The sequence below is a fragment of the Artibeus jamaicensis genome, unplaced genomic scaffold (assembly GCF_021234435.1).
Source record: "Artibeus jamaicensis isolate MK-2021 breed Jamaican fruit bat unplaced genomic scaffold, CSHL_Jam_final contig_465, whole genome shotgun sequence".
NCBI lineage: Eukaryota > Metazoa > Chordata > Mammalia > Chiroptera > Phyllostomidae > Artibeus > Artibeus jamaicensis.
Window position 1 is genome coordinate 21,306,359 of NW_026521843.1, and position 23,759 is coordinate 21,330,117.

The following is a 23,759-nucleotide window of genomic DNA, read 5'->3' on the forward strand; positions in this document are numbered from 1 at the left end:
ATTTGCGTGTCAAGCTCTTAAAAAAAAATTATTCCTGGACCTGGATGACCCAGAGAGGTCACTGAGGAAGTCATCCTGTCTCAGTCGCTGACCCATTTGGATGTGGTCTGTGGTCCTAGAGCACATTTGGAGCAGTGGGACCCTCGGGGCTGGTGGTAGGTGCTGTGGTTACACAAGTTAAAGGAGAAGGTGTGGGCCCGTTTTATTGTGCTGGCTTCCTTCCATCCCTCAGACAGGGCCCAAAATAAAGTAACCTTGCTCCTCAAAGAGGCTGTAATTGGCAGGGCAAACGTACTGGCCCCAGGGTGTGCTCACGAGGTGGGTGGAAGGGCGTGCGTCATTGAGAACTGCTGACTCACTGTGATAACTGCGTGTCCATCGCAGGTATTTCTGCTTCGTGGCTGAAAATAGCCGAGTTCCTGAAGTAGAATCCGAGGGGAGCGACTGATCCTTCTTATGGCCACGTGTCCACTGAGGACGTGTAGGTCTCATAGGTGTTTTCTAGGTGGGACCCTCATGGACTCGAGTCACGAAGGTGGTTAGAAGTACCTTCTCTCATCAGTGAATTAGGAGGTTGCTCAACGAACAGCCTCACTAACATATTTCTCTCTGGTATGTCCCAATCATTCTTCTCTTCATTGCATCAAACGAGGTCCTGTGGCATCACTAACATATTTCTCTCTGGTATGTCCCAATCATTTTTCTGCTTGAAGTTACAGTTTGCCTGACCAAGAATTTTCATCACTAAAATTTCTCTCTGGTATGTCCCAATCATTTTTCTGCTTGAAGTTACAGTTTGCCTGTAATTTCAGTGAAAGACCAGACCCGAAGGGAAGTCTGGGTTTCCTGGTGGCATCCTTTCCCATTTCGAGGGGTAACGAGATCTGGGAAGCCTCCAATCGCCGTCTTTCGGTGAGAGACAGACATGATTTCTCTGTGGGTGCATCCTTATCAGTGATTTAGTTTCTCATCATCTTTCAGCCATTAATGTGAATGCCTGAATGTCGGAATATTACATACAGGGGTTTGAGGGTAGGTGCGGTGAAAATATTTGGGTATTGCTTGCTTAGAATCGCTTATTACAGCTGCAATCGAGAGAAAGCCCCGCTGCAGTTTCCAAACAGGCAGAGGTTCTTTTCCGTGCGTTACAGACGCTCAGAGGCAGGTGTTTATTAGCGTGAGTCCAGTGTCCTGGTGATGTCGAGGCCTTTCTCTTAACGGGTGGGATAAGGGTGTTGCAGCTGCAGATAACACACTAGTATTCAAGACAAGAAGAATGTGGAAGGATGGTGGTGACGTTGCTTCCACCTTCTTTTAAGAAAGGGAAAGCTTTCTCAGAAATCCCCACATTAGCCACTAAGGCCCCATTGGCCACAGCCAGGTGACAGCCACCCCTAGCTGCAGGGGAAACTGGAAAAGCAAGGAGCAGGATTGTCCAGTTTGACTTATACCCACTGTGACTCAAGTCCTCAACCCCACCTCCCCCCACACACACAAGTGTCAGGATTTTATTAAGCCCAGGAAGAAGAGTAGAGTGGATATTGTGCAAGTGACTAGTAGAATCTCTGCAACAGATCTTTGGTGATTTTTATTGTTCAGCTTTAAAATTCAACATTCTGCTTGAAACTTGCCGTTTCAAGACTGAGACTTTTTTTTAAGGAGCGTGGCACACAAAGCCACCGTGACTGAGAGTGATTTCTTTGAGGCAGCGTGAAACCCACCGCGTCCCACAGTTGGGGGCCTGCAGCATCTTCTTCTCCCTGCCGACCTCCTGTTCTCTTTTTTTCCAGACGCTCCTCTCCAGCCTTCCGCGCCCCATAACGACAGTGTGCCTAGTTACTGCAAAAACAGCGAAGGGGAGATATTCCTGGCTGCCGAGTCCTGGAAGCCTGACGTGTGTACCAGCTGCGTGTGCATGAACAGAGTGATCAGCTGTTACTCCGAGTCTTGTCCGTCCGTGTCCTGTGAAAGGCCCGTGTTGAGGAAAGGCCAATGCTGTCCCTACTGCATAGGTAAGACCAAGAAAAGCAACCCTCCGTCTCTGCCCAGGGCCACTGCATCTGCGGTGACAGCCACTTACCTAGATCTGCTGGCATTTTTGAAATCTGGTTTTCTGGTTGACATGTCAGGCAGGGGACAGATGTGGAAGGTGTGTTCCCAAGCTAAAACGCAATAAGAATAAAATGCCCGCAGAATGTCGTGATGTTACAACACTGTCGCGTTCCGCGATGTCATGCTCTGCCATGACAGGGTTCCCAAGGCCAGAACTGTCACCCTGATATTTCCAGCGGTCCTTTGTTCCACACAGAAGCCCTGAGTCCCATCACACTGCACCCAGTGCCTGACACTCGCCGCTGCCTTGCCGTCCACTAACCACAACATACGAACTTCATCTCCCAGTTATAACCTCAGCTGCTGGCGATTAATTGATTTCATTTCATCCACACCATTGTCCATCTTCAGGGCCTAGGGACACAAAGTGAGGCCCGAGTAACTGACAGAGCCCTCTCCTTCCTGTGACCCTGGGGGTTGTATCTCGTGAGCAGAGGACATATGTCCGTGAGCCCTTGGCATCATATGGAAACCAGTCCTGGGGACAGAAGCCAGATGCTGTTCTGGAGCCCAGAATGCGAGGCTCAGACAGCTGGCGGCTCTAATGAAGGCGCAGTCCCTGCTCCCAGGGTTCTCGCTCTCCTTGATCGCTTTTGTGTCAAGTAAAGCTCATAAAGTCAAGTGAAAGACAATGACGTATCTCAGTCCAGTAGTGGGAGTCTACCAGAATAGCAGGTGAAAATTCAGGCATGCTGTACTGATGGCTGGTAGTGTGCGTTTTTTGTTGGAGAATTTTGCATGCTGTCTGTGCAAGTCATGGCATGTATTCGGGGAGCTGAGGAGAAGGAGAGATGGTCTGGGCACAGAGCTTTGTAGCAGTTCCCATGGGTGGGCCCTTTGACTGGTGCTCAGGTGCATAGTGGCCATGACTCGAGCTTATCAGAATAGCTCCTATCCTTGACTGTGACCTTGGCCTCTACAGGGAGGGCCACTTCCTCTGAGTCTTCTTTTTCATGTTGGTAGACAAAAAGTAGGAAGATATTTTTAAAACATAATTTCTGTTCTCGGGAATTTTACAAAACTTAGGCAATAGTCTGAGAGTATTTAAATTTATGTTTGAAAGCTGGATTTTTTTTAATAGGTTGACCATCTATGTAATTTGTTCCTCAAACCACGATGCTTTTGAGAGTACAGTGGGAGCTCTTAGTAAACTGTGACGGGACCACAGCTGCAGACCAGGAGGGTCCCAGGCGAGCTGGGCCGTGTGCTGGTTCTAGCTTTCAATGCTGGGACGTCGGGTTCCGCTGTGACACTCGTCACCTTTGTAACTCCTGAGTGAAGCCAAAAGTACGTCAAGGCACACGTCCAGCTTTGTGCTGCTGCTGGTCTTGTGAAAGAGCTGACCAAAATCTCTATGAAAAGTAGCCTGCCTATAGTCTAAATAAGATCTAAATAAAAGGTATACCTATTTATTTTATAAAAAGGTATACCTTTTTACTTATTTAGCATAAAAGGCCACTATTTCAGGCCTGTGGGGGGAGGGAGGAGGCTGTAGAGCCAGTATCGCCATATTGAAATGTCAGAACGTCCGTCCGGAAAGAGACAGTTCCCGGGCCCACCGGGGAGGGGGCCGGGGCCGCCCTCAGGAGGCCGGGGCCCGGGAGGCCTGTAGCTTTCGGCGGGGGAGATCTGGCAGTGAGTTGCTCCTATGTTGGAAGTTCTCAGGTTATTTTGTTTAGGTAAAAGTTTCTGTTGTGTTTTGCTACTTAATTGATACATTTATAGTTAGTACATTGCTCAGATACTAAATTTGTTTCCCAATGATAATGGGGAATCATTTCTCTTTCTCACAAAACCAATGTAACACATTCAAACTCATGAAAAGATAGCTACAGGTCATAGTGTTCTCTATGCTCTGGCTTAATTTTTTTTTTTTTTTTTGCTTTTACATTACCTATTCCAATTTCTGCCTCATTGAGACGATATACTCTTCTTTAGTGTACAGAGGGAAATACCAATTTGGCCCAAATTTGTGATTTTGATTTTAAGTTGAATCACAAGCACTTTCACCAAACTGTGGCTCATGGAAGCTCTTAATGATATGCTGGAAATTTTGTTTCTGCTACATCTTCCCCCACAGGGACCCCCCCCCGCTCCTAACTGATGCAGGTGTAATCATATCACATGAACCTATGGTTTATCTTCAGGGGAACATACTGGGGACACACTGGGGACACTGAACATCTGCTGAGCATGCTGTGTGCGGCTGCTCCTCACGCATTCACCTTAATGCTTTGCACATGTTGTTTTATCACCGAAATTGTCGTGAATCCCCTTCTGTATTCTTTACACTTATTTTGCAGGTAGCCTTGTTAGATCAGCCCTCACCCTTTCTCCCCCCGCCCCCCAGTCCAAGCTTGCCAGGTCAAGTTCAGTTCATGACCGTGGTGTGGGACTTTCTGACTCTCCAGGTTGCTCCCTCCCTCACTCCAGGCTCACGCTCCTAACAGTTTCCCACCCACGTGGCCCTGCATAAGGAAGACAGCGATCCGCACAGTGTGAGCACACCCACAGGCAGTTACTGTGCCTCAGTGGCAAAGCCTGTATCAGCCTCCAGAGATCACCTGGCAAAGGAAAAGGATGGAAAGGCCCTCATTTTGCTTGTCTTAAAGCACCCTGCTGTATCCCCAGTGGGCAGTGAAGACCGGTGCGTGCACTGTCTCCTGTCTTAGGCTTTCTCACCTTGAACCCAGCTCCTCCTTAGCCCAGATCAGTGTTCCCAGGATCACGCGTGCTTCGCCCCCGCCTGCAGCGCTGGCCTCACCGTGGCTGCGGATCTCCTCCCTGGGTGAATCTGCTCCCTGAGAAGCTAGACACAGATCTCTGAACATCTCAGACCTGCCTTTAATCTGACTTCTTTTTTTCTTGTGATAAAACCCTGTAACAAAAGCAATGCTTGCTTTCGCCTTGTGAAGTATTCTTTTCTCTCCCCATAAGAACAATGAAAGGTGGTAATCCCTCTAAAAGTAGTGTCATTATGAGGTTTTGTGTTCCTTTCAGCTAAATGATCAAGTCACAAATGTGCAGTGATACTGCTTCTCTCTGATGTGTGGAGGCCTCACATTATGTGTGCTAATCTAGTAGGATGTGTAACACAGACATAATAGGACTGATGGTTAATTTTGAAAGTGAACAGCTTTGTCTAATGACTTACAATACCATACTGCTCTTCAACCAGCAAATGATTAATAATATTTCTCCTTAGTGGAGGCAATGCTTGCACCTCATGGCAAGTCAGTCTGACATGGCGTTCTGTTCATTTGTGCTCAGATTTGTTCGTTTGTTTGGGTGTCTTGTCCTAGAGATAAATGCAGGTGGCGTCCCTTCAGAACACCTAATGGTCATTGCGCGTTTAACTCAGCCCAGAAATCGAACATCGTAAGCACAGGGTGGGCGGAAGTGAGTTTACCATCGTGAGTGTGCCAAACACAGTGTATCCTTGAATTATCATTCATTACTATCGTAGTATTTATTTGTTCTCTGACTGTAAGCCTACTTTTGCCCACCCCTGCATTTAATGTTGCAGTTCTAACCTAAGATATACAACCCATGGAATTAACACATTGTACATTTTTAGGCCACAGTGTTATGGCATCTTCATTGGAAGATTTTTCACAGCTGTTTCTCCAAGGTGTTTCTTAAGATGATAAACTTCTTTGTGTTTCTTAAATTTGTAAACTTGTTTGTGTTGGAAAGAGAACTCACTTTGGAGCCTGAGGGCTGTGGTCCCCCCCTGGCTCATTCTTGCCACATGTCCTGGTCACATAACGCAGCTGTGTCTCAGTGGCCTCATCCGAGAGCCAGGAAGAAGAGGGCCATCCTGGGTGTCGCTGAGTGGTCTGCACAGGCAGGTGAACGTACTCAGTGAACAGTCAACACGATGTAAGTGTAAATTGGCACCACATCTCTTCTAAGCCAGAACAAGGTGGATGTAAGCAACATACATCAGATAGATTCTGGTCTTTCACTTTAAATAGAGCACCTCTCAGCCCTGGCTGGTGTAGCTCAGTGGATTGAGCGCGGGCCTGCGAACCAGAGTATCGCGGTTCGATTCCCAGACAGGGCACATGCCTGGGTTGCAGGTCAGTTCCCAGCAGGGGACACATGAGAGGCAACCATACATTGATATTTCTCTCCCTCTCTCCTTCCCTTCCCCTCTAAAGATAGATAGATAGATAGATAGATAGATAGATAGATAGATAGATAGATAGATAGAGCACCTCTCTGCCTTTCTGCAAGAGGAAGACCTGGAGACGGCATCCCAATGACGAGCTTTTGAAAGGTGAGACTGGTTTGAATGAAGCTGCGCTGGTGGACCTTGACCTGCACACTCTGCACACTCTTGGCATAAGGGGCCCGCCGCTCCCGCTTCAGCCCCTAGAAGGAGGACGCAGCACGCTTCCGAACGGGTTGCAGGGCAGCGTGTGAGGCTGCGCCTCGTCCACACACCTCAGAGATTCACTGGCCTTTTGTGCTCTGGATGCCGCATCAGGAGAGAGAAGGGAGCTCTTTTATTTTTTTGTTGGCAAGTCCTTGAACTCATTGACAGGACATTGAGTTCCTGGGAACAGCCCAGGGCGTTTCTCATCCGGGCAGACTGGTAGGGCAGAGACTCCGTCGGCTTCCGCGTGTCCTTCAGCACCCTCGGTTCCTGGGGCCCCCACGCCACAGCCCCAGGGGTCACAGTCAGTGCTGGGGTGACTTAACAAAAGGGGCGGGACACAGGAGGCTTGGCTGTGTATTGTTTGGAGGGTGTAAGACTGAAAACATTCTGGTTGTCATGCACCATACTAACTTTGGAACGGGTCTAAGGCCGTCGCCGCGCAAATAAACAGAGTTCGATTTCCGTTTGTGGAGGTCTCCACCTCCACCCTAGGAAGCATCTCGTCTCGCTCATTCCATAAGCAGCTCTCAGGATCCTTTTCAGGCCCTCAGCTGTGTAAGCAGAAGCTCGAGTTGTTCTGGCGAACTTGTCTTATCTGAAACAGTTCTGTTGCCCAGAAGGGAGACTGACATTGCTTCCGGGGAACTCATCAGGCAGGTGCCTTTCCCTTACTCCTGCCCAGAGGCAGACCCCGATCAGACCCCCCTCAAAGTTGGGAAAAGCCCCCTCTGGGAGGATTCGGTGTCTGCCGAGGAAATGTAATCAGCTGGGAGGGAGGTCCACCCCCAGACCCTCCAGGGGCTGGCAGAGCATTCCAACAGCTCGTGGCTGCGACACGATGAAATGTCACCTGTAGGCACAGACACCCCAAGGTTTTCTGGACAAGCATCTGTACTCGACTCTCACCCAGGAAGCTTCCTGTAGGCCCTAGAGAAAAATGGCACGTTCTCCTGCTGATTCGGGCCGCCTCGATCTTCCACTGTGAGCGTCCCCGCCTGCCTTTCAGACAGCAGGACGTGTTCTCAAAACGGTCTCTGTGTCTCAGCTCCATGAACCTACAGGCCTCGGGTCACAGGCCTTATGAGAAGTGAGACCTCATTTAAAGTTGGAAATAGAATGTCTTCTTGAACTTTCGTCCTTAAAGTGCTGGATTACCCCATACCTGATGCTTAATATAAGGATTCAGGTCTTTGAGAGATTGTCTTCTTTACATACAGTAAGAACCAGCCAGAAATCACTATGTTTAGCAGTTTGATAGGACTTGTGTTGTAGATACACCCAGACTCCCATCCCAAGAAGCAGGTAGAATGAAAGAAAGTGAGCATCATCTCCAAGCAAAGTCTGGAGGCCACGGTCAGGTCTGTTCCGACAGCGCGCAAGGCGTTGCATGGAGACGGGAGTTGGCCTTCCCGGCAACCTTGTCTCAGTTCTTTGTTTTCATAAAAATGAATTAAGAGCAGTTGTTTCATTTATTAGAAGCTAAAGGTTATTAAAGTACTCGAATCTTGAGTTAAATCAATGAACATTTTTTGCATTTTTTGTCAAATCCTTAAATCGTTATGATAGCATTACTGTGTATTAGATCTCTCTGGGCACGATCGCAGTCGAGTTACAGTTTCGTGTTCTCTCACGGTCCGCGGCAGCGCAGGGGGCCGGCAGCGCAGGGGGCCGGCAGCGCAGGGGGCCGGCAGCGCAGGGGGCCGGCCGCCCTCCCCTGTGCCTGCGGCCTCCGCGTGCCTCTTAGCAACCTGCATGTTATTTACTGCATTTCTGACTTGTCACAGTTTCTGTCCGTCTCCTCTTTATGTCAAAAAAGTAAATGGTTTAGCAAGCAGGAGGCACACACATTATGTTTAGTCTCGACTTGAGATACAGAAATGAAGATGGGGTCACAGGCCAGGGATTTCAGTGTCTTGTCAATTAAGAAAGTAAAATATAAGGAGATGGAAGCATTCTGTGCCTTCCCGGGGGTGAGAGAGAGAGAGCACTGTGATGGACTGGTCCGCTTATAAGCCCAAATTCTTACAAGTGACCCCTGCCGACCTCAGTCAGCCGGGTCACTGGGGAGACCTGGCTGCTTTTTCCATGCCCTTTCCCAAATCTCACGCTACCCATAGTGCACCTGGCACCTTTCTCTACTGGCGTAAAGGATTTCTTTTAATCCCTCGAATCTCAAACTGAAGAAACCAAATGGAAGTATTATGTTGTTAGCAGGGCCAGCAGTTCGCACATCTTTTCAAAACATGTGGCTCATCTCTTCGGACCTGGTCTAGAAGCATCTCCCCGAAGGCAGAGACTCCACCCTGCAAGGCCCGTTGGAGCGCTGCGTTCCATGACCCCCTGCAGAGGGGCCCGGCTGCCCGCACCACCCCTGCACCGGGTTATTTTGCAGCAGGACTTACTCTGAGCGTTAGGAACTGCCTTTAGTTTCTTGGCCACTGAGATCCCAGAGTCAGTTACTTTTCAGGACTCAGAATAGTACACTGGAGACTTGAGAGAACTGATGCAGTCGCTAAAGCTGCCTGCCTTCCTCCCGGAAGTTAGTTAGCCCTCCGCCAGGATGCCGACTCCATGACCAGCACTGCCAGATTTAGAACCTGGGGTGTCTGTGCAAGCAGGCTGTCTCCTGGCAGACAGGGAAAAGTCCGACTATAACACAGGTTCCAGGGGAGTGTGGTTTTTACGTTCCTGCCCAGAGGAGAGAGGAGAACCTGGACATGCTTCCCTTTCAAGGCCTAATGTCGACCCCTCATGGGGGTCAGATTCCGGGCAGGGCTGCAGCTACCCCAGCAGTGATTCCCAGAAGCCTGAATTGTATCTTCACAGAGGAGCAAAACCTAGAGACTGGGTTTTCCCGGGTGTTATAGCTTTGTAGTATAATTAGTAAAATAGTTCATGAGTAAAAGCACAGTCCAACTTGAATAGCATGTCAGGGTGTCTTATCTTGAGAGAAGGGTGAGCCGTCAGGGAGAGGTCAGCCTGAAAGCAGTTAGCATTTCAAGCCCTTGCCTTTTTTCATCCCCTTTCCTACCAACTGGAACTGAGGGAGATGAAAAGGGGAAAAACCCACGTGAATTCTCCAAACTCCACCCCTGTGAGACATTGGGTATTTTCACTGTAGCCCCAGATGACGCAAGAGAACGCTGCTTCTCTTTGATCGCAGAAGGGGAACAGTGTCTAAATACCTGCGGGATGAGCTCTGCTGAAGTAGCCGCAGGCATAGGCAGTCCAGGCTCCCACACCCTGTGGACTTGGTTGCAAAAGCAAGCCCCCATTTCTTAGCAGGAACTTGGTAAAGAAAGAAGCCAAAGGCTATTTCAAGCCAAATCTGATGGATAAGATCGAGACCCCAGAGCTCAACCAAATTCCAAAGCTGATGTAAACCAAGGGGTGGCCATAAAATAGTAACCGTCTTCCTTGCATGTCTTCAACTGTGCCTCTGAATGCCATGGGGGAAAGGAAGCCCCAAAGCCGTGTGCAGCACAGCGGTGTCATTGGAATGTTCGTAGCCCTCTACAGTGACTGCTCAGAGGAGGGTCACATCTGTCAGGGTGTGTGACTGCACACAAGTAAACAACAGTGTTTGCTTTTTCAAATAAGCCTTATTATATCCGTGTCCTGCCTTCTGTTTTCCTTGAAACAGTCCCCTCTTAAAGACAGAGAGGGCTCTGAGAGATGGGCCTGGGAAGGCCCTTCAGTCTCAGTAACCACTTCCTTATCTCTGCTCCTTGGTAGGCCAGGTTTGTGATGCGTCAGTGGGAAGGGAATTCACCTTTGAAGACAAAGACCTTAAGGCCCAGCAAATACAAAGGGGAGGAAAACCAAGTGCCCACTTTCCAGAGTCGGAGCCGCAACAGCATGTGTTGTGTGGCCCAGAGCCCTGCCCAGGAATGTGCGCGCGCCCCCCCAGGTCAGCCCACTCGAGTTTCTGTCCTGGCCTTGCCACTTCCAAGCCATGCATCTCAGGCACGTAATATAACCTCTCTGGCCCTGGGCTTTCTGCGGAATTGGAATAAGACCCTGTCCCTTCGGGCCTCGAGATCAGATGAACTTGACACATGTGAAACGCTTGCTTAGCACAGTGCCCAGCACACACAAGGCACTCAGTCGGAGGAAGTTTTGGTTATTATTAGGGATTAAAGAATAGAACCAATATCATTGCCAGTGTCAGCAAGCCAGTTGGAGTGGTAAATGTAAGTCCAGCAGCACCACTCGGGAGCCAGATGGCAACCGTTCAGTCTTAATCATAGATCAGTCCTAGTTGGATATTTCCGACGTGTCTCTTTCTACGCCCCTCCTCAGCCCGAGTGCTTCCAGCACTTCTAGAGGTGCTTTCGATCACCTTACGCTGTTTCCCCCAAAGACTGCAGCGGCATTATGAATTTCTTATTCAGAACCTCAAATTACACAGAGTAGCCACCCGGTCTCCCTGTAAACAGAGGAGTGTCTGAAACTTCCTGACAGCTTTCTCAGATGAACCCGGTGTGCCCTGGGAGGAAGTAGTACATCCGGGAAAGAAATGAGCGTGTGAGCAAGGACCAGGCACACCGAGGTCCATCTGTCCTCCGAAATCCATCCTGGGCTTTCAGGCGTCTGTTTACATCTTGCCTTTCAGGTGACATTTAGTCAAAAGCAGAAAGAGTTCTGTAAAGCCTTACTAACTAAAATCTAATTAATTAGAATCTAATGGAACCTGGGCCTGGAAAAGATGAGCCAGGGTTTTAATAAAAGGATCCTCCATTTATTTTACGTGAAATGTCAGTGGAGTGGCGACCTGCCGACATCTTCCGTGTGGCTTTGTCTGAAGGTGTGTTTGCAGAAACAAGCCCTATCACTAGGAAAGGTTGCAACACTGTGATTCAGACCAATCAGCTGTGGAGGTAACGGAGAACCCCCCCCCCCCCGCCAGCGACAGGGGGAGCGTTTTTCCATTCCTGTCTCACTGCAGACCGACATCTCCGACCCCAGGCCTCTGGCCCTGACGTGGCATGTCCGCTGCTCCATGGCCCACCCCAAGGCAGCCTGCTGGATCTGGCTTGGCCTTTCCCTGAAAATGTTGTGTAGACGAAAAGTTGTCTGCTCCCCCAACGAGGCCCAGGCACACCTGAGACCACGTGAGGAGGGAAGGCAGAAAGGGAGCCCTTAGGTGAAGTTCAGAGCAAGGTTCCTGGGCCTCGTTGTCAGGTGGAGCCAGGGGTCTGTGCAGGTCGCACTTTGCACTGGTGTGTTTACACCTGGTTATTTCTGCTCTGTAACCCTAGTTTCCCCAAGAGCAGGGAGGATGGCCCTACTTTATCGCGTGTCCGTGAGGCTGAACCCCTGGCACTCTGGAGCCCAGCACCGATGCCAGGATGCTCAGAGGACGCTTGTTCTCTTCAGCAGGATGGGGCCCCTGCATCCTTCTTTCAGAACCACCTGGTGTTGCTCCTGCCTCCTGCCAGCCTCCTCCGACCTTCCGTCTTTAGGGAGGTCAGCTATGAGGGAGCTGGTGGTCATGGGGCTTGTGGGGCTCCTGGGTCTTGTGGCCTCGCCGAGCTCTACCCAAAATCAGTAGTATTGCTTTAGAAAGAAAGGCTTTCTCGCATAAAGAATTCTCTGCATGATAGACTCTAGATTTGATGGTGAATCCAGCATCCTCAGTGACATGTTGGCTGTAAGTCAGAATATTGCATGAGTTAGGTTCATTCATTGGTTTTTACTCAGCCACATGGTGTGAACATTTGGGAACCTGAATGAAGTCGACCCCCCGGGGACTCCTATTAGCCAACACGTGTCTCGTGAGTTGGTCTGAAAACCTCTAATTGAGTTTTCAAGCTTAAGAATCAGTGCACCAGAAAACTTTCGGTGGAACATTTTACAAGTACAGTAAAATGTGTTGTTCAATCGCCACTGAGAAGGATTTCTGTTTATAACTAGGACTTTCCGTGATTGAGCCTCAGGCAGCAGTAATGAGAGGAATCGTGGGGAAAACACTGGGAAACAGACGTCGAAGGGAACACAGAACGCGGCAGTGACAGTTCGCTGTCAGCGCTGCTGGGTAACATGCCTGTGCCCGAGTTGTTGGTGAGAAAAGAATGCTGACATGCAAGGCAGATCGGCAAGCGTGTCTGTCTGGGAGCCTCCTCTAGGAAAGTTCAAGGCAGAGCTTTGTGCTTAGAATTCACAGAGAGGGGCTTCCAACAGCCTCGGCACGCTTTGCTGCAGGGTTTGGGGCTGCCGAGGACCTGGCTCGGGGCGCCACACCCACCTCACGCAGCCTGGGTTCCGTGCTTTGTGTCTGGGTGATGAATACTCTTCCCTGCACAGCTTCCCAGAGGCCTCCTGGGGAGAACCCTGACCCCTGGACACACTCCTTAAAGAACTTTCCTTCCAGACTCCTGTGTAGTTTTCCACTTTCTAGTGACCGGTGCCGAGTGGAAGTGTCTTTGGAATCTGAGCAGGAAAACTTCCCAAAATTAGGAGGAGTCATCCAGTCATTGGCCTGTCCAGTGACAAAGTGCTGCCCGGCCACCACCACCCCACCCCACCCCCACCCCCGCCACCATGTTTCTCCACTGGTTTGCCCCATTTCTGCCTTGCTGGTCACTTGGGCCTCTCTGCGAGCCTTTGTTCTTGAACTCTAAAGGAAATGTGACTACTGGTTAGTCAGTGAGATCAGGTAAACCAGGGGCAGGTGCTGAGTCACAGAGGAGGGAACTTGGAAGGAAATCTTGGACGAGGGAGAAAATGAGTGTGCCCGGAAAATGGAGGAGCGAGGAGGAGCAGAAAGTTTTAAGCTGTAAATTCCCATGCATAGAAGTAGCTCTTAAAAATATATTGTTCTCAAAAACCATGTATTACTGCAAATAGATTGAAATGACATGAGATTGTTTTTAAGGTAAGTTTATCTTTGTTGATGAGAAGGAAGTCCACCCAGCATCACTGGAAAAGGAAGGAAACGGTTATATCAACTCTGATTCTCGCTCTAAGCCGGGCAGGTCCCCTGCTGGGACATGCCATTGTCATTCCTTAAAACTCCCCTGAATCATTTACAAAGAAAGATTAACTGAAAGTAGGAAATTCTTTGTTTCCTTAAACATACTTATACATAGACAGACTTTTTTTAAAAAAATCTCTTTCCAGACAGAACAAAACCTCTGAACATGTCTCTTACGTACTTGGATTTCGGTTTTAGTTTTTTTTTCATGTGGTTTATTCAACAGCTGTTATTCTGTGGTGACAGTCTGATGGCCCTTACCCAGTGGGTACCTTTCCCAGCTGGTGGTGACAGCCGCCGCCCTGGGGTAGCCTCCCAGACCCCGGGCGGGTCCAGGCCGCAGGATGGCACTTCCTGGGGACCGCACAGAGCGGTTCCCCATTGTGTCTCAATGCGACGAGGTGTTGTGCTTCGTCGCGTCCCATCAGCCGTCGTGTGCCATTCTCTCCCCAGAAGACACCATCGCGAAGAAGGTGGTGTGCCGCTTCGGGGACAAGGCCTACGCGGACGAGGAGCGCTGGGACATCGACAGCTGCACGCACTGCTACTGCCTGCAGGGCCAGACCCTCTGCTCCACCGTCAGCTGCCCCCCGCTGCCCTGCTCGGAGCCCATCAACGTGGAAGGGAGCTGCTGCCCGATATGTCCAGGTAGCTGAGCCCCTGTCCCGCCGCGTGTTGGGCTGTGAATCGAAGACGAGCCCAGAGCAGACTCAGAGCCTCTCCCACCCACCCATCCAGGAGTTCGTGCGGCTCAGCAGTGTGTCCGCCCAGCTGAAGTCTCCCCGTACAGAGACATGGGGGGAGGGGGGACCAAGGACCGGCAAGGTGAAGGCCTGATTTTGCATTCTCTAAGCAGCAGTGGCAGTCAGGTCTCGTGGGTGTAACGGTGCATTAACAACACCTGCCGTACCCAAGCACCACAGAGTTAGTGCAGTGTTGAACCAGCCTCGTGAAATGGTTCAAGGTCAGACATGGAAGGAAATACAAGGTATATATCAGAACAAACATGGAAGACCTGTATCTAAAGAGTATGGTGCGGCTCAGTCTTTTTTCAGCTCAACTCCAGCGGTAGCCATGCCATTCCCTGTGGCCTTCTGCCAAGCCCTCCGCTGAACGTTGCATCCCTTCCACGTAGCGAGTGACCGCTGAGCGTGCCGCCAGTTGGCTGTCGTGGACCCCCCACCCCCACCCTGCACGCCCACGGCTTTCCCCACCTCCTTCCCGCCCTTCGTGAAAGCTCAGTAGTTCACCTCCTAGTTTCCAGCCTGATGCCCCACAGCTGCCCAGATCCTCCCCCCCCCCAGGCTCTCCTCTCGTGTCCACGTCTACGTCTCCCACATGAAAACAGTGCTCCTAGTCCCAGCAGTGCAGGGCCTGAGCCAGGCAGGGTTCCAGACAGAGCCCTGAGCAGAGACTTCACAGGCAGTGCGGCCCACACAGGCCGAGGACAGGGCTCACCTGAGGGCCTGCTGAGGTCCACAGTCAGCCAGGAGCCTCTGCGTCTCCACCTCCATTCTTGTGTTTCTCGGCAGCGTTATATTAGAGAATCTTGCTGCATGCAACTCACTGAGCCAGGAGTCAGGCCAGCTGGTGCACCGACACCATGCAGCTGTGAAACGGGCGCCGTTAAACGCAGTTCCACCGAGTTCCGCACACGTCCGCCTCGTGTTTAGGCGCTGCGCAGACCAGTCCTAATTGAGCTCTTCTAAAAATGCCCCTTTGTGCCCTAAAGAGGGTGGGGTATTGTGCCAGGTCAGAAGCCCAGCCCCTCAACAGAGCCTTCAGTTGGGGAGTTCTTATGTTTGAGCCTCGTTGGCCTTGTAGAAGGGGTAGACTGAGAGTCAGAGGGTCACTCCTGTGAAGTCTTATCACTCAGTGTGCACCTGGGGGAAAGTGGAGTCCTGGAGTGTCTTCAATGAGAAGGATGAGGGGGGAAGATGTAGTTCTCACTGGAGTTGTTACACCTAGTACAGGTCACCTGTTTCACAGGCTTTGTGAGTTTTCCTAGTAATATGCTGTTTACAATATAAACGGTGAAAACTTGACCTTCCCTATTCAGCAAAGGTTTATTCAGTGCCCCCCACGCACGAGCTCTGTCCCAGGCACTGGGGAGACCGCAGTGCGGCAGAGTCCGCACAGAGCTTGCGTTTTCACAGGGGAAGAGCAGCAGCAAACACGTCACCGGTGACTAGATAGCACACAGGTGCGGGTCCGGGCTGCGGAGGAAACACAGCCAGACCGGGGCCGGGGGAGGTGGAGATTGTTCTGTTTTATATACGCTAGTCCAGGAATGTCTCACTGCCAAGAGGACATTAAAAAATATCACAGAAATTGTGAGGAAGAGACAGAACTCTCTAGGTAGGGCAGGAAGAAGCCCTGGGGTGGGAACACGCCCAGCATGTTGGAGGCCTGTGGGGACTGGCCCCGGAGCAGGGACGGCCACAAGGGCGGAGCAGGGACGGGCACAAGGGCGGAGCAGGCAGGCAGCCAGAGGCCAAAACACCATCTCACAGCTGATCCTAGTTTGCTGAGATGGAAACTTTGCCTCCAGGGTTTTGAGCAGAGGAGGGTGTGATGTGACTTTTCCCTGGAATTTCTTGGTGCTGGGCTGAGCATGGACCGTGGCTGCAGAGGGCAGGGGTGGAAGCAGAGAGAGGAGGCTCTCCAGTAATTCTGGGGAGAGAACCATGGCTCGGACCAGGGCAGTAGTTGGGGGGGGCAATTCTCACTGCATTGTAAGGGCAGACTTGATAGGATTTGAATTGGACGTTGGGAAGAGAAGAGCCAAGGACGACTATGTTTTGGACTAATAAACCATGGAGTTGTATCTCTAGGGTAAAATAAGTTCAGTTTGGGGCATTTCTACTTTGAAATCCAATAAGAAATAGTGAACGTTTTATCTAATTTCAGGAGAGAGACTGGGAATCTAACTGTAACTTTGAAAGCTGTCAGCCATAGGTGGCCTAAACCTTGAGACTGGACAGCATCACCCAAGGGGGGGAGTGTAGACGGAGAAGCACCAAGAGCCCGGACTGAGCCCAGGGACCCCGGCTCCTCGGGTTTTGTGTCACGTTGTATGTAGTTTGTTGTTGATCAAAGGGCCTGTAGGATTGAAAATATCGTCACTGAAGGTCAGTTCCCAGTCTGCACAGTTCAGTGGTAACATAGCAGACCTTTAAGACTTGACTCAGGCAGCAGCTTCTGAGGTCCGCAGTTCGTTACCAGTTACAGAGACTGCAAGGGACGGGCCGAGAAAGGCATGCAGGGTGGGAGGCACTTCGACTCCCACCTGCTGTGTCGGGCAAAGGACTCCCCAAGAGCAAGAGTGGTTACGGTGGTAGAGTATTTATTTAGCTGATAGAAAGTAAAAGGAATCCTTCCATTTCAGCCAGTCCTATAATATGCACAAAATTAGACCAGAGTATCTGACTCTGGTAGAGAAGAAAACTCTCTCTTCATCTTCTTTTAAATAGTTATAAAGGGAGAGCAATGGAGGGAAAATGGGGACAACTGAACAACAATAAAAAAAAGGACTTTTTAAAAAGAACGCGTTCCCCACCCGGGCAAAGCCGGTGACTCCAGGTGCAGTGACATAAATGGGGAAACTGCATCTTTCACGTCCCAGGACAGACCGTGTTGGACTGAACGCACCATCCATTTGGATGTGGAGACAAAAGTTAACGGTAAGCGGCCACTCCATCATCTCTGACGGAAAATGTCCCCATCTTTCAGAAATGTATGTCCCAGAACCAACCAACGTGCCCATCGACAAAATGAACCACCGTGGAGAGGCTGACGTGCTGGTTCCCCCGTGGCCCACGCCCAGTGAAAATGACGTCGTCCACCTCCCCAGAGGTGAGTGCCCGGCAACTGGGAGCAGTCCGGTCTTGTGTAGGCCCTACTTTGTTTTGTTGTTGCTTTAATTTTTAAAATGCCTTTAGTAACTTTTTAAATGGAGTGCTAAAGTTCAAGTAACCACTTTAGAGGTGACAGGGTTGGCTGTAACATATTTACAACCCGAATGATAAAGTCAGTCTGCAGGCCACTGGACTTCCGGCCCCGAGTGTCCAGAGACTTAGTGATGATGGAACAAAATATGTTCCTTGTCCTCAGTGGAATTTCTAAGCTCTCACCAATATTTATGTATGTGAATAAACCCGGTAAGTAGAGTAACAACCAAATATTCGCTGTCCCTTTGGGTTCGCATATGCATCTGTGAGCATATGCCTGAGACTGCCCCCTAATTCTGGGTAGTTTCCACTCCGTGAGAGTTGGATTACGTGTTAGTTTCTTCTCTCACCACGTTTATTCCATGCTTTCTCTGTTTCTTGCTCTGCCCTTTCAGCTGTGCATAATAGAGATGCTATTCTGTCTCTCAACAGTTAAGTACTAAAGGAAAGCAGCATTTGTCAGTATTGCCTTCCCTTTGAAAACCAATCTCTTGATCAAAATAGTGTAATCTCGCTTTTAGCCAGGACCCAATACTGGCTCCTGTCTACTCTGAGGACACTTCCAAAATCATTGCCACACAGTTGTTATGTTTCTGGAAGAAGCGATGTTCATTGCTTGAGAGAGGAATGGTCTGTTACGCTACTATCCTAAGTGCTGTGCTTAGATCACACCAGATAACCTGGGATCCAGGCTCCTGGACAGTGTCTTGGCTCCGTGCATAACTGCTGCATGAGGCTTGAGCGCTGTGTTTACCTTCATCGGTCAGTAGATACTCGTGGTCAGTCTGTGCGCACTGTTCTCCAGGCCAGGCTTTGGCCACAAGATTTAGCCTCATTTATTGTAACGTGCCGAGGGTCTGTGTGTTACATAGTACTCTATCTCTGGACCCTGAGGGGAAGCTTTCTCATGTGCCAATAGCAGGGACATTCATGCTTCTCCTAAGTAACAAACTGGTTTTAATCTTAGAGACATTGTGGATCTTACCAGTGATACTTTATTTCCATGTTTTGCTTTGGCTACTAGGAAAGTTCAGAGGTAAATTTTATGGCTTTTACCATCCAAACAGAAGGACTGTGTTTTGTAAACAGACCTTAGCTGAAGTCTCTTTTTCCTCTCACGATTTTCCTTCATTTATTTTTTAAAAATCTTCTTGTATGACACATATTCCGAAAACCATTTCTAATGTCATTTGGAATGTGGTAAGCCAAAAAGTCATTCTTTTATTAGTTGTATATTTAAAGCCTGAATTCACTGGTTATTTTTACCTCTGGCATTTTTCTTGATGCTGATAAATACGTTCCTGTTTTTTTTCTCTCCCATTTATGAAATATTACCATCTATACCACCCCCCCCTACATATACACAGAAGCATACTCATAAAAACCGGAGTTTTTAAGCTTTCGACATTCTGAATATCACAAAGCTGTGCTACTTCATGAGCTGAGTTTCCAGAACAATTTAGGAGCAACTGCTTTTGACTGTGTGTATCCTGTGCCTTTCACTAACCTGGTCTCCGATTCATTCAGACATTGTGACTACAGTGGTTTATTTGAAAGGAAATAAAAGTAAGGACACTTCCAGGGTGTGTTCCTCTGTCTGCCAGTCATTGCAAAAATGACGACAAAAGGACAGAAAGAATTTTGCTAACAGCTCGGTAAACCAGAATACCAACCGAAAGACCAAGCTCTTGATTCTAGCTTACTATTACACTAGTAATTAGTCTTAGCTATTACCCTAGTAAGACAAAGAATATACTTTAATCTACTTGCAAGTAAGCAGAACTAATATTTTTGCTTTAAAAAGCTAGAAGCTAATAAGTTAATATTAATAAAAATATTTTACTACCCCATAAGAATTTTCATACTTTCTTAACTACAAGCAGCATCTTCCTGTGCAGCTGCCAACCCCCTGCTGGTCACAGTTCCTCGTTCACCCCCATCTCTGAGTCTGCCCTCTCCAGATCAACACTGGATTGATTTCAGCCCTATTCTAGCCTACTGTACTGTGATGCAATGAAACCAGGCTGCTGACTCCTCTTTGCAATGTAATTTAAAAAGTCTGGTATAGATATTAAATATTCACAATCTTTTTTTCCCCCAGAAATGGGTCACCTCCAGGTGGATTACGGAGAAAACAACAGGCGGCACCCAGCCGAGGACTCCTCGCTCGACAGCATCGTCTCGGTGGCGGTCCCCGTCATCCTGGGCCTCTCTATTATAATAGCATTCCTCTTCATCAACCAGAAGAAACAGTGGATACCCCTGCTTTGCTGGTATCGAACACCAACTAAGGTAGCATCCTGAAAAAGTTTGTCTCTTGTCTTGATCAAACTAGCGGAGCTTACATGCTTAAATTGTCTGATATCTTTTATACGAGCCAGTGAAATTTTTACTTAGCTCTTCAGAGCCTCAGGTACACACCAGGCTGAAGCAATCTGACCTCTAGGACTGGCCCAGGGCTGGGTCAGTCATTGGAGTTACCCATCATCCACTGGTTAACGAAACCTGACATTTCACAGACCCAATTTGCTCTGGATTGATTTCTAAGTCATTAGTTATATAAGACATTAAAAGCTAGTCATCTGGTGTTTCTCAGTGACCTTATCAACTTAGAACTGGGAGAGGAAAGAAACCGTAAGGGGAGGTTGATGATACTCGGAGAGGCAAGAAGAGGGCCAGCCGACTGTGAGGACACGGAGTCCAGGGGCCCGGAGACACGTCCAGGGGCAGCGGGGGGAGGGGAGGGAGCAAAAGATGGAGCGACCGCGGAAGGCGGCACTAGACAAGGCAGAGCTCATGCTGGGGGAGAAAGAGTATCTGTGGTCAAGTCTGACTGTTCTAAAAGGCAAGAAAATTTACTTTCATTGAAGGAAATAAATCGTGGCGCTTTCCAACCCCGATTCCACCTTTTGCATTTAGTTTTTTCCTAAGAAAAACCACACAACGTTAAGGATAGAAAACAGCCTGAATTATTTTGTCCGATTTACCATCTAGATGAGCCTTCCCTGTAAATCCCAGCAGATGTTTCGTCCTGCCTCTGATTTTCTGTGGACAAACCAGCACTGGGCCTGTGTGTTGGGCACAAGCCGGGTCGGGATCCGGGGCCGAGCAGGAAACAGACCCACCGATAAAGTGCATGGGGGTATTAGACACGGACTGTTACACGGCCTGAGTGATTCAGAAGTGCCTGGTTCTCTGAAAATCTGCCTGTCTGGTAACTCTCGCCCATTCTTCAGCCGTCCTGGGTACTTGCCCTTTAAGGATTTGAAAAGGGCGAGGTCATTCACCTTGCCAGTCTTGTTTTCCCTTCAATTCCCTCATTCACTTTATTTGACATAACTTACTGACATTTCACCTTTAACCCCAGTTTGTCAGCATCCTGCGTAAAACTGTCATTGGTACTAGAACAGATGTAAGGACCACGTAGAGTCTGCCCATCAGTATTCTGTGAAGCTGCTATCCCACTTGCATTAGGTACTAAGTTTGCATTAATTTCTGAAACATGAAACAGCTAATTCTTTATGGTTTTTCCTCCTCTCACTGCATAGCCTTCTTCCTTAAATAATCAGCTGGTATCTGTGGACTGCAAGAAAGGAGCTCGAGTCCAGGGTGACAGTACCCAGAGAATGCTAAGAATTGCTGAACCAGATGCAAGATTCAGTGGCTTCTACAGCATGCAAAAACAGAGCCCTCTACAGGCGGACAACTTCTACCAGACGGTGTGAGGGCCGGCCAGCTGGATGAGGTGTAGAAGACAGAAGCGACTAAATCTGCTCTTAAAAGTAAACTAGAACTTGTGCACTTGCGTAGCGGACGGCATCGGACTGTGACTTGACGTGCAGCGCGGAGAGCGGACTGGGAGGGGCTCTGTCTCCGGCAGCCTGCAGACCAACCATTCCCACCTTGCCTCAAAATGACTGACCAAGTGTTTTCTTAGAACCAAAGTTTTTGAAGTTGCTAAGGTATATTTGCTTGTGCTATAACTGTAGAGATATTTGGGGGTGGGGACAGGTGAGTGTGGTTGGGGGAGTGGGTGGGCGGGTGGTGTCGGGAAGACAGACTGGTCAGCTTGGCTCGGGGGCGACCCCCAGCGACACGGGTGCGGTGCAGAGGCCCGAGGGCAGCTTTTCCTGTTGCTCTGAAGACTGCACTGGTTGCAGCACACAGCTCAGGCCTGAGCGAGCAGGAAACACAAGAGGCCCTGGGACCCAGCTGCCACGACCACCTAGAACTACCAGGTGAGCGCACCAGAACCTTTCGATAGCCATCCCAGGTCTAAAGCCACAGTTTCTTTCCTAGCGTCGCAACTGCAGTAGGCAGTGAGGAAGCGAGAGAAGTGTGAGGGCAGCATTTCTCTCAGGCGGGTTACCAAGAATAGATACAGTTAGACCTTTTGCTGCTTTCGTTTTCTTCCAAGCCAATCAGCAGACACACAGGACCTAGAGTCCTTTCTCGGTGTGAGCACTGGAGCTTCTCCGAGGACAGCGGGGCAGGCAGGGGACGCCCAGGGGCTGTCCTTCCTTGTTCGTTGTTGCTTTGTTCTGTTAGATCGTTGGTGGTTCCTAGTTTTCGTTGAAGCTCTAGCTTAAGAAGAAACTTTTTTTAAAAAAAGACTTTGGAGATTTTTTTCCTTATTATATACTGATTCTACAAAATAGAAACTACTTCATTTTAATTGTATATTATTCAAGCACCTTTGTTGAAGCTCAAAAAAAAATATGCCTCTTTAAACTTTAGCAATTATAGGAATATTTATGTAACTATCTTATGCTTCAAAAAAAACAAAAGTATTTGTGTGCGTGTGTATATAATATATATAAACATATATATTTATACACATACAATTTATGTTTTCCTGTTGAATGTATTTTTATGAGATTTTAACCAGAACAAAGACAAACAGGCATTCCATAGCAATGCTTTTGATCACTTACAAATTTTAAACACAAAAATCTCATCCTACCTGCAGTTGAATGGGGAAGAAATACACGTGTGAGTGTGTGTGTGAGAGTGTCGCACACACGTGGGCAGGCAGCACCGCACCTGCTGCGGAGCAGGCATTCCTTGACTAAATCCTCTGCCGCGTTTGGATTTGCTTTCAGCTGCTTTTCAGTTCACTCCGCCTGCCAGGACCCCCGGTGGCAGTCTGTGCACGTCACCAAATCAGCTCCTGGGTCTCCTTTCTGTTTTCCTTCAAACAACTGTTTGGAACAACTACTGGAATATTGTCCATAATAAGCTGGAAGTTTGTTGTAGTTTGCCTCAAATATGACTGACTATATACTATAGTGTTAACTTTTCAAACAGCTCTTAGCACTTTTATACTAATTACCCATTTGTGCATTGATTTTTTTCTTTTGTGAAAGACAGATACCCAGTATGCTTAATGTGAAAAGAAAATGTGTTCTGTTTTGTAAAGGAACTTTCAAGTATTGTTGTAAATACTTGGACAGAGGTTGCTGAACTTTAAAAAAAATTAATTTATTATTATAATGACCTAATTTATTAATCTGAAGATTAACCATTTTCTTTGTCTTAGAATATCAAAAAAGAAAAAGAAAAAAAGGTGTTCTAGCTGTTTGCATCAAAGAAAAAAAGATTTATTATCAAGGGGCAATATTTTTATCTATTTCCAAAATAAATTTGTTAATGATATGTTACCAAAATAGACTTGCATCAGCCTAATTATTATTAAAATTTTTTGACAATTAATCCATTCCTGGCATAAAAAGTCTTTATCAAAAAAATTGTAAATGCTTGCTTTTTGTTTTTTCAATCATGGCCATATTATGAAAATACTAACAGGATATAGGACAAGGTGTAAATTTTTTTATTTTTAAAGATATGATTTATCCTGAGTGCTGTATCTATTCCTCTTTTACTTTGGTTCCTGTTGTGCTCTTGTAAAAGAAAAACAAACATGATTTCCTAAAGAATAAAACTGATCTATGGCAGGCACATGGCGTGTGCTCTCGTACAGTTTGTTCTGTTTTCTTCAGAAAACCAAGGCTGCAAGGGGAGGGTTTGCAGTTTGGTTCTCACAAATCAACACTTTCAATCTTAAATCTCACACAGTGTTAACTTTCCAAGACTCACATCTGGGAGGAGGAAGGAAACCGTCCTCTGGTTGTCAGTCTGTCCGGGCGACGGCCTGCCAGAGTCCCAGCAGCCACAGCTGCGGACAGCGTCCCACAGGCCCCCCGCCCCCTCCTTACCGTGAGGAGGCTACTCAGGGTCTGGCCAGCTCGCACTCTGTGGTGGCAGACAGTGTGTGGGAGAGTAAGGGGAAGAAGCTAGCACTGCAAGGGAAGAAAAAGTGTTAAGAACTATACCCAAA

The 23,759-nt window shown here is 48.4% G+C and overlaps 2 protein-coding genes across 4 annotated transcripts in view; one reads left to right on the forward strand and one right to left on the reverse strand.

Moving 5' to 3' along the window:
• Positions 1–23,380, forward strand: part of CRIM1 (cysteine rich transmembrane BMP regulator 1) — a 178,856-nt gene extending 155,476 nt beyond the window's left edge. Inside the window, exons 13-17 of the mRNA XM_037165394.2 lie at positions 1,791–2,012; positions 13,926–14,120; positions 17,205–17,327; positions 19,524–19,714; positions 20,971–23,380. Coding sequence (XP_037021289.2) covers positions 1,791–2,012; positions 13,926–14,120; positions 17,205–17,327; positions 19,524–19,714; positions 20,971–21,147 — 908 coding nt within the window. The 3' untranslated portion in view covers positions 21,148–23,380. The remainder of the gene's footprint in view (positions 1–1,790; positions 2,013–13,925; positions 14,121–17,204; positions 17,328–19,523; positions 19,715–20,970) is intronic.
• The window catches only part of FEZ2 (fasciculation and elongation protein zeta 2), a 39,834-nt gene continuing 37,834 nt past the window's right edge, over positions 21,760–23,759 (reverse strand). For 2 of the 3 annotated variants that reach the window (XR_005085251.2, XR_005085249.2), the window contains one exon: positions 21,760–23,721. The gene's annotated coding sequence lies outside the window, so the exon portion shown is untranslated. The remainder of the gene's footprint in view (positions 23,722–23,759) is intronic. The other variant, XR_005085250.2, reaches the window with a different exon arrangement.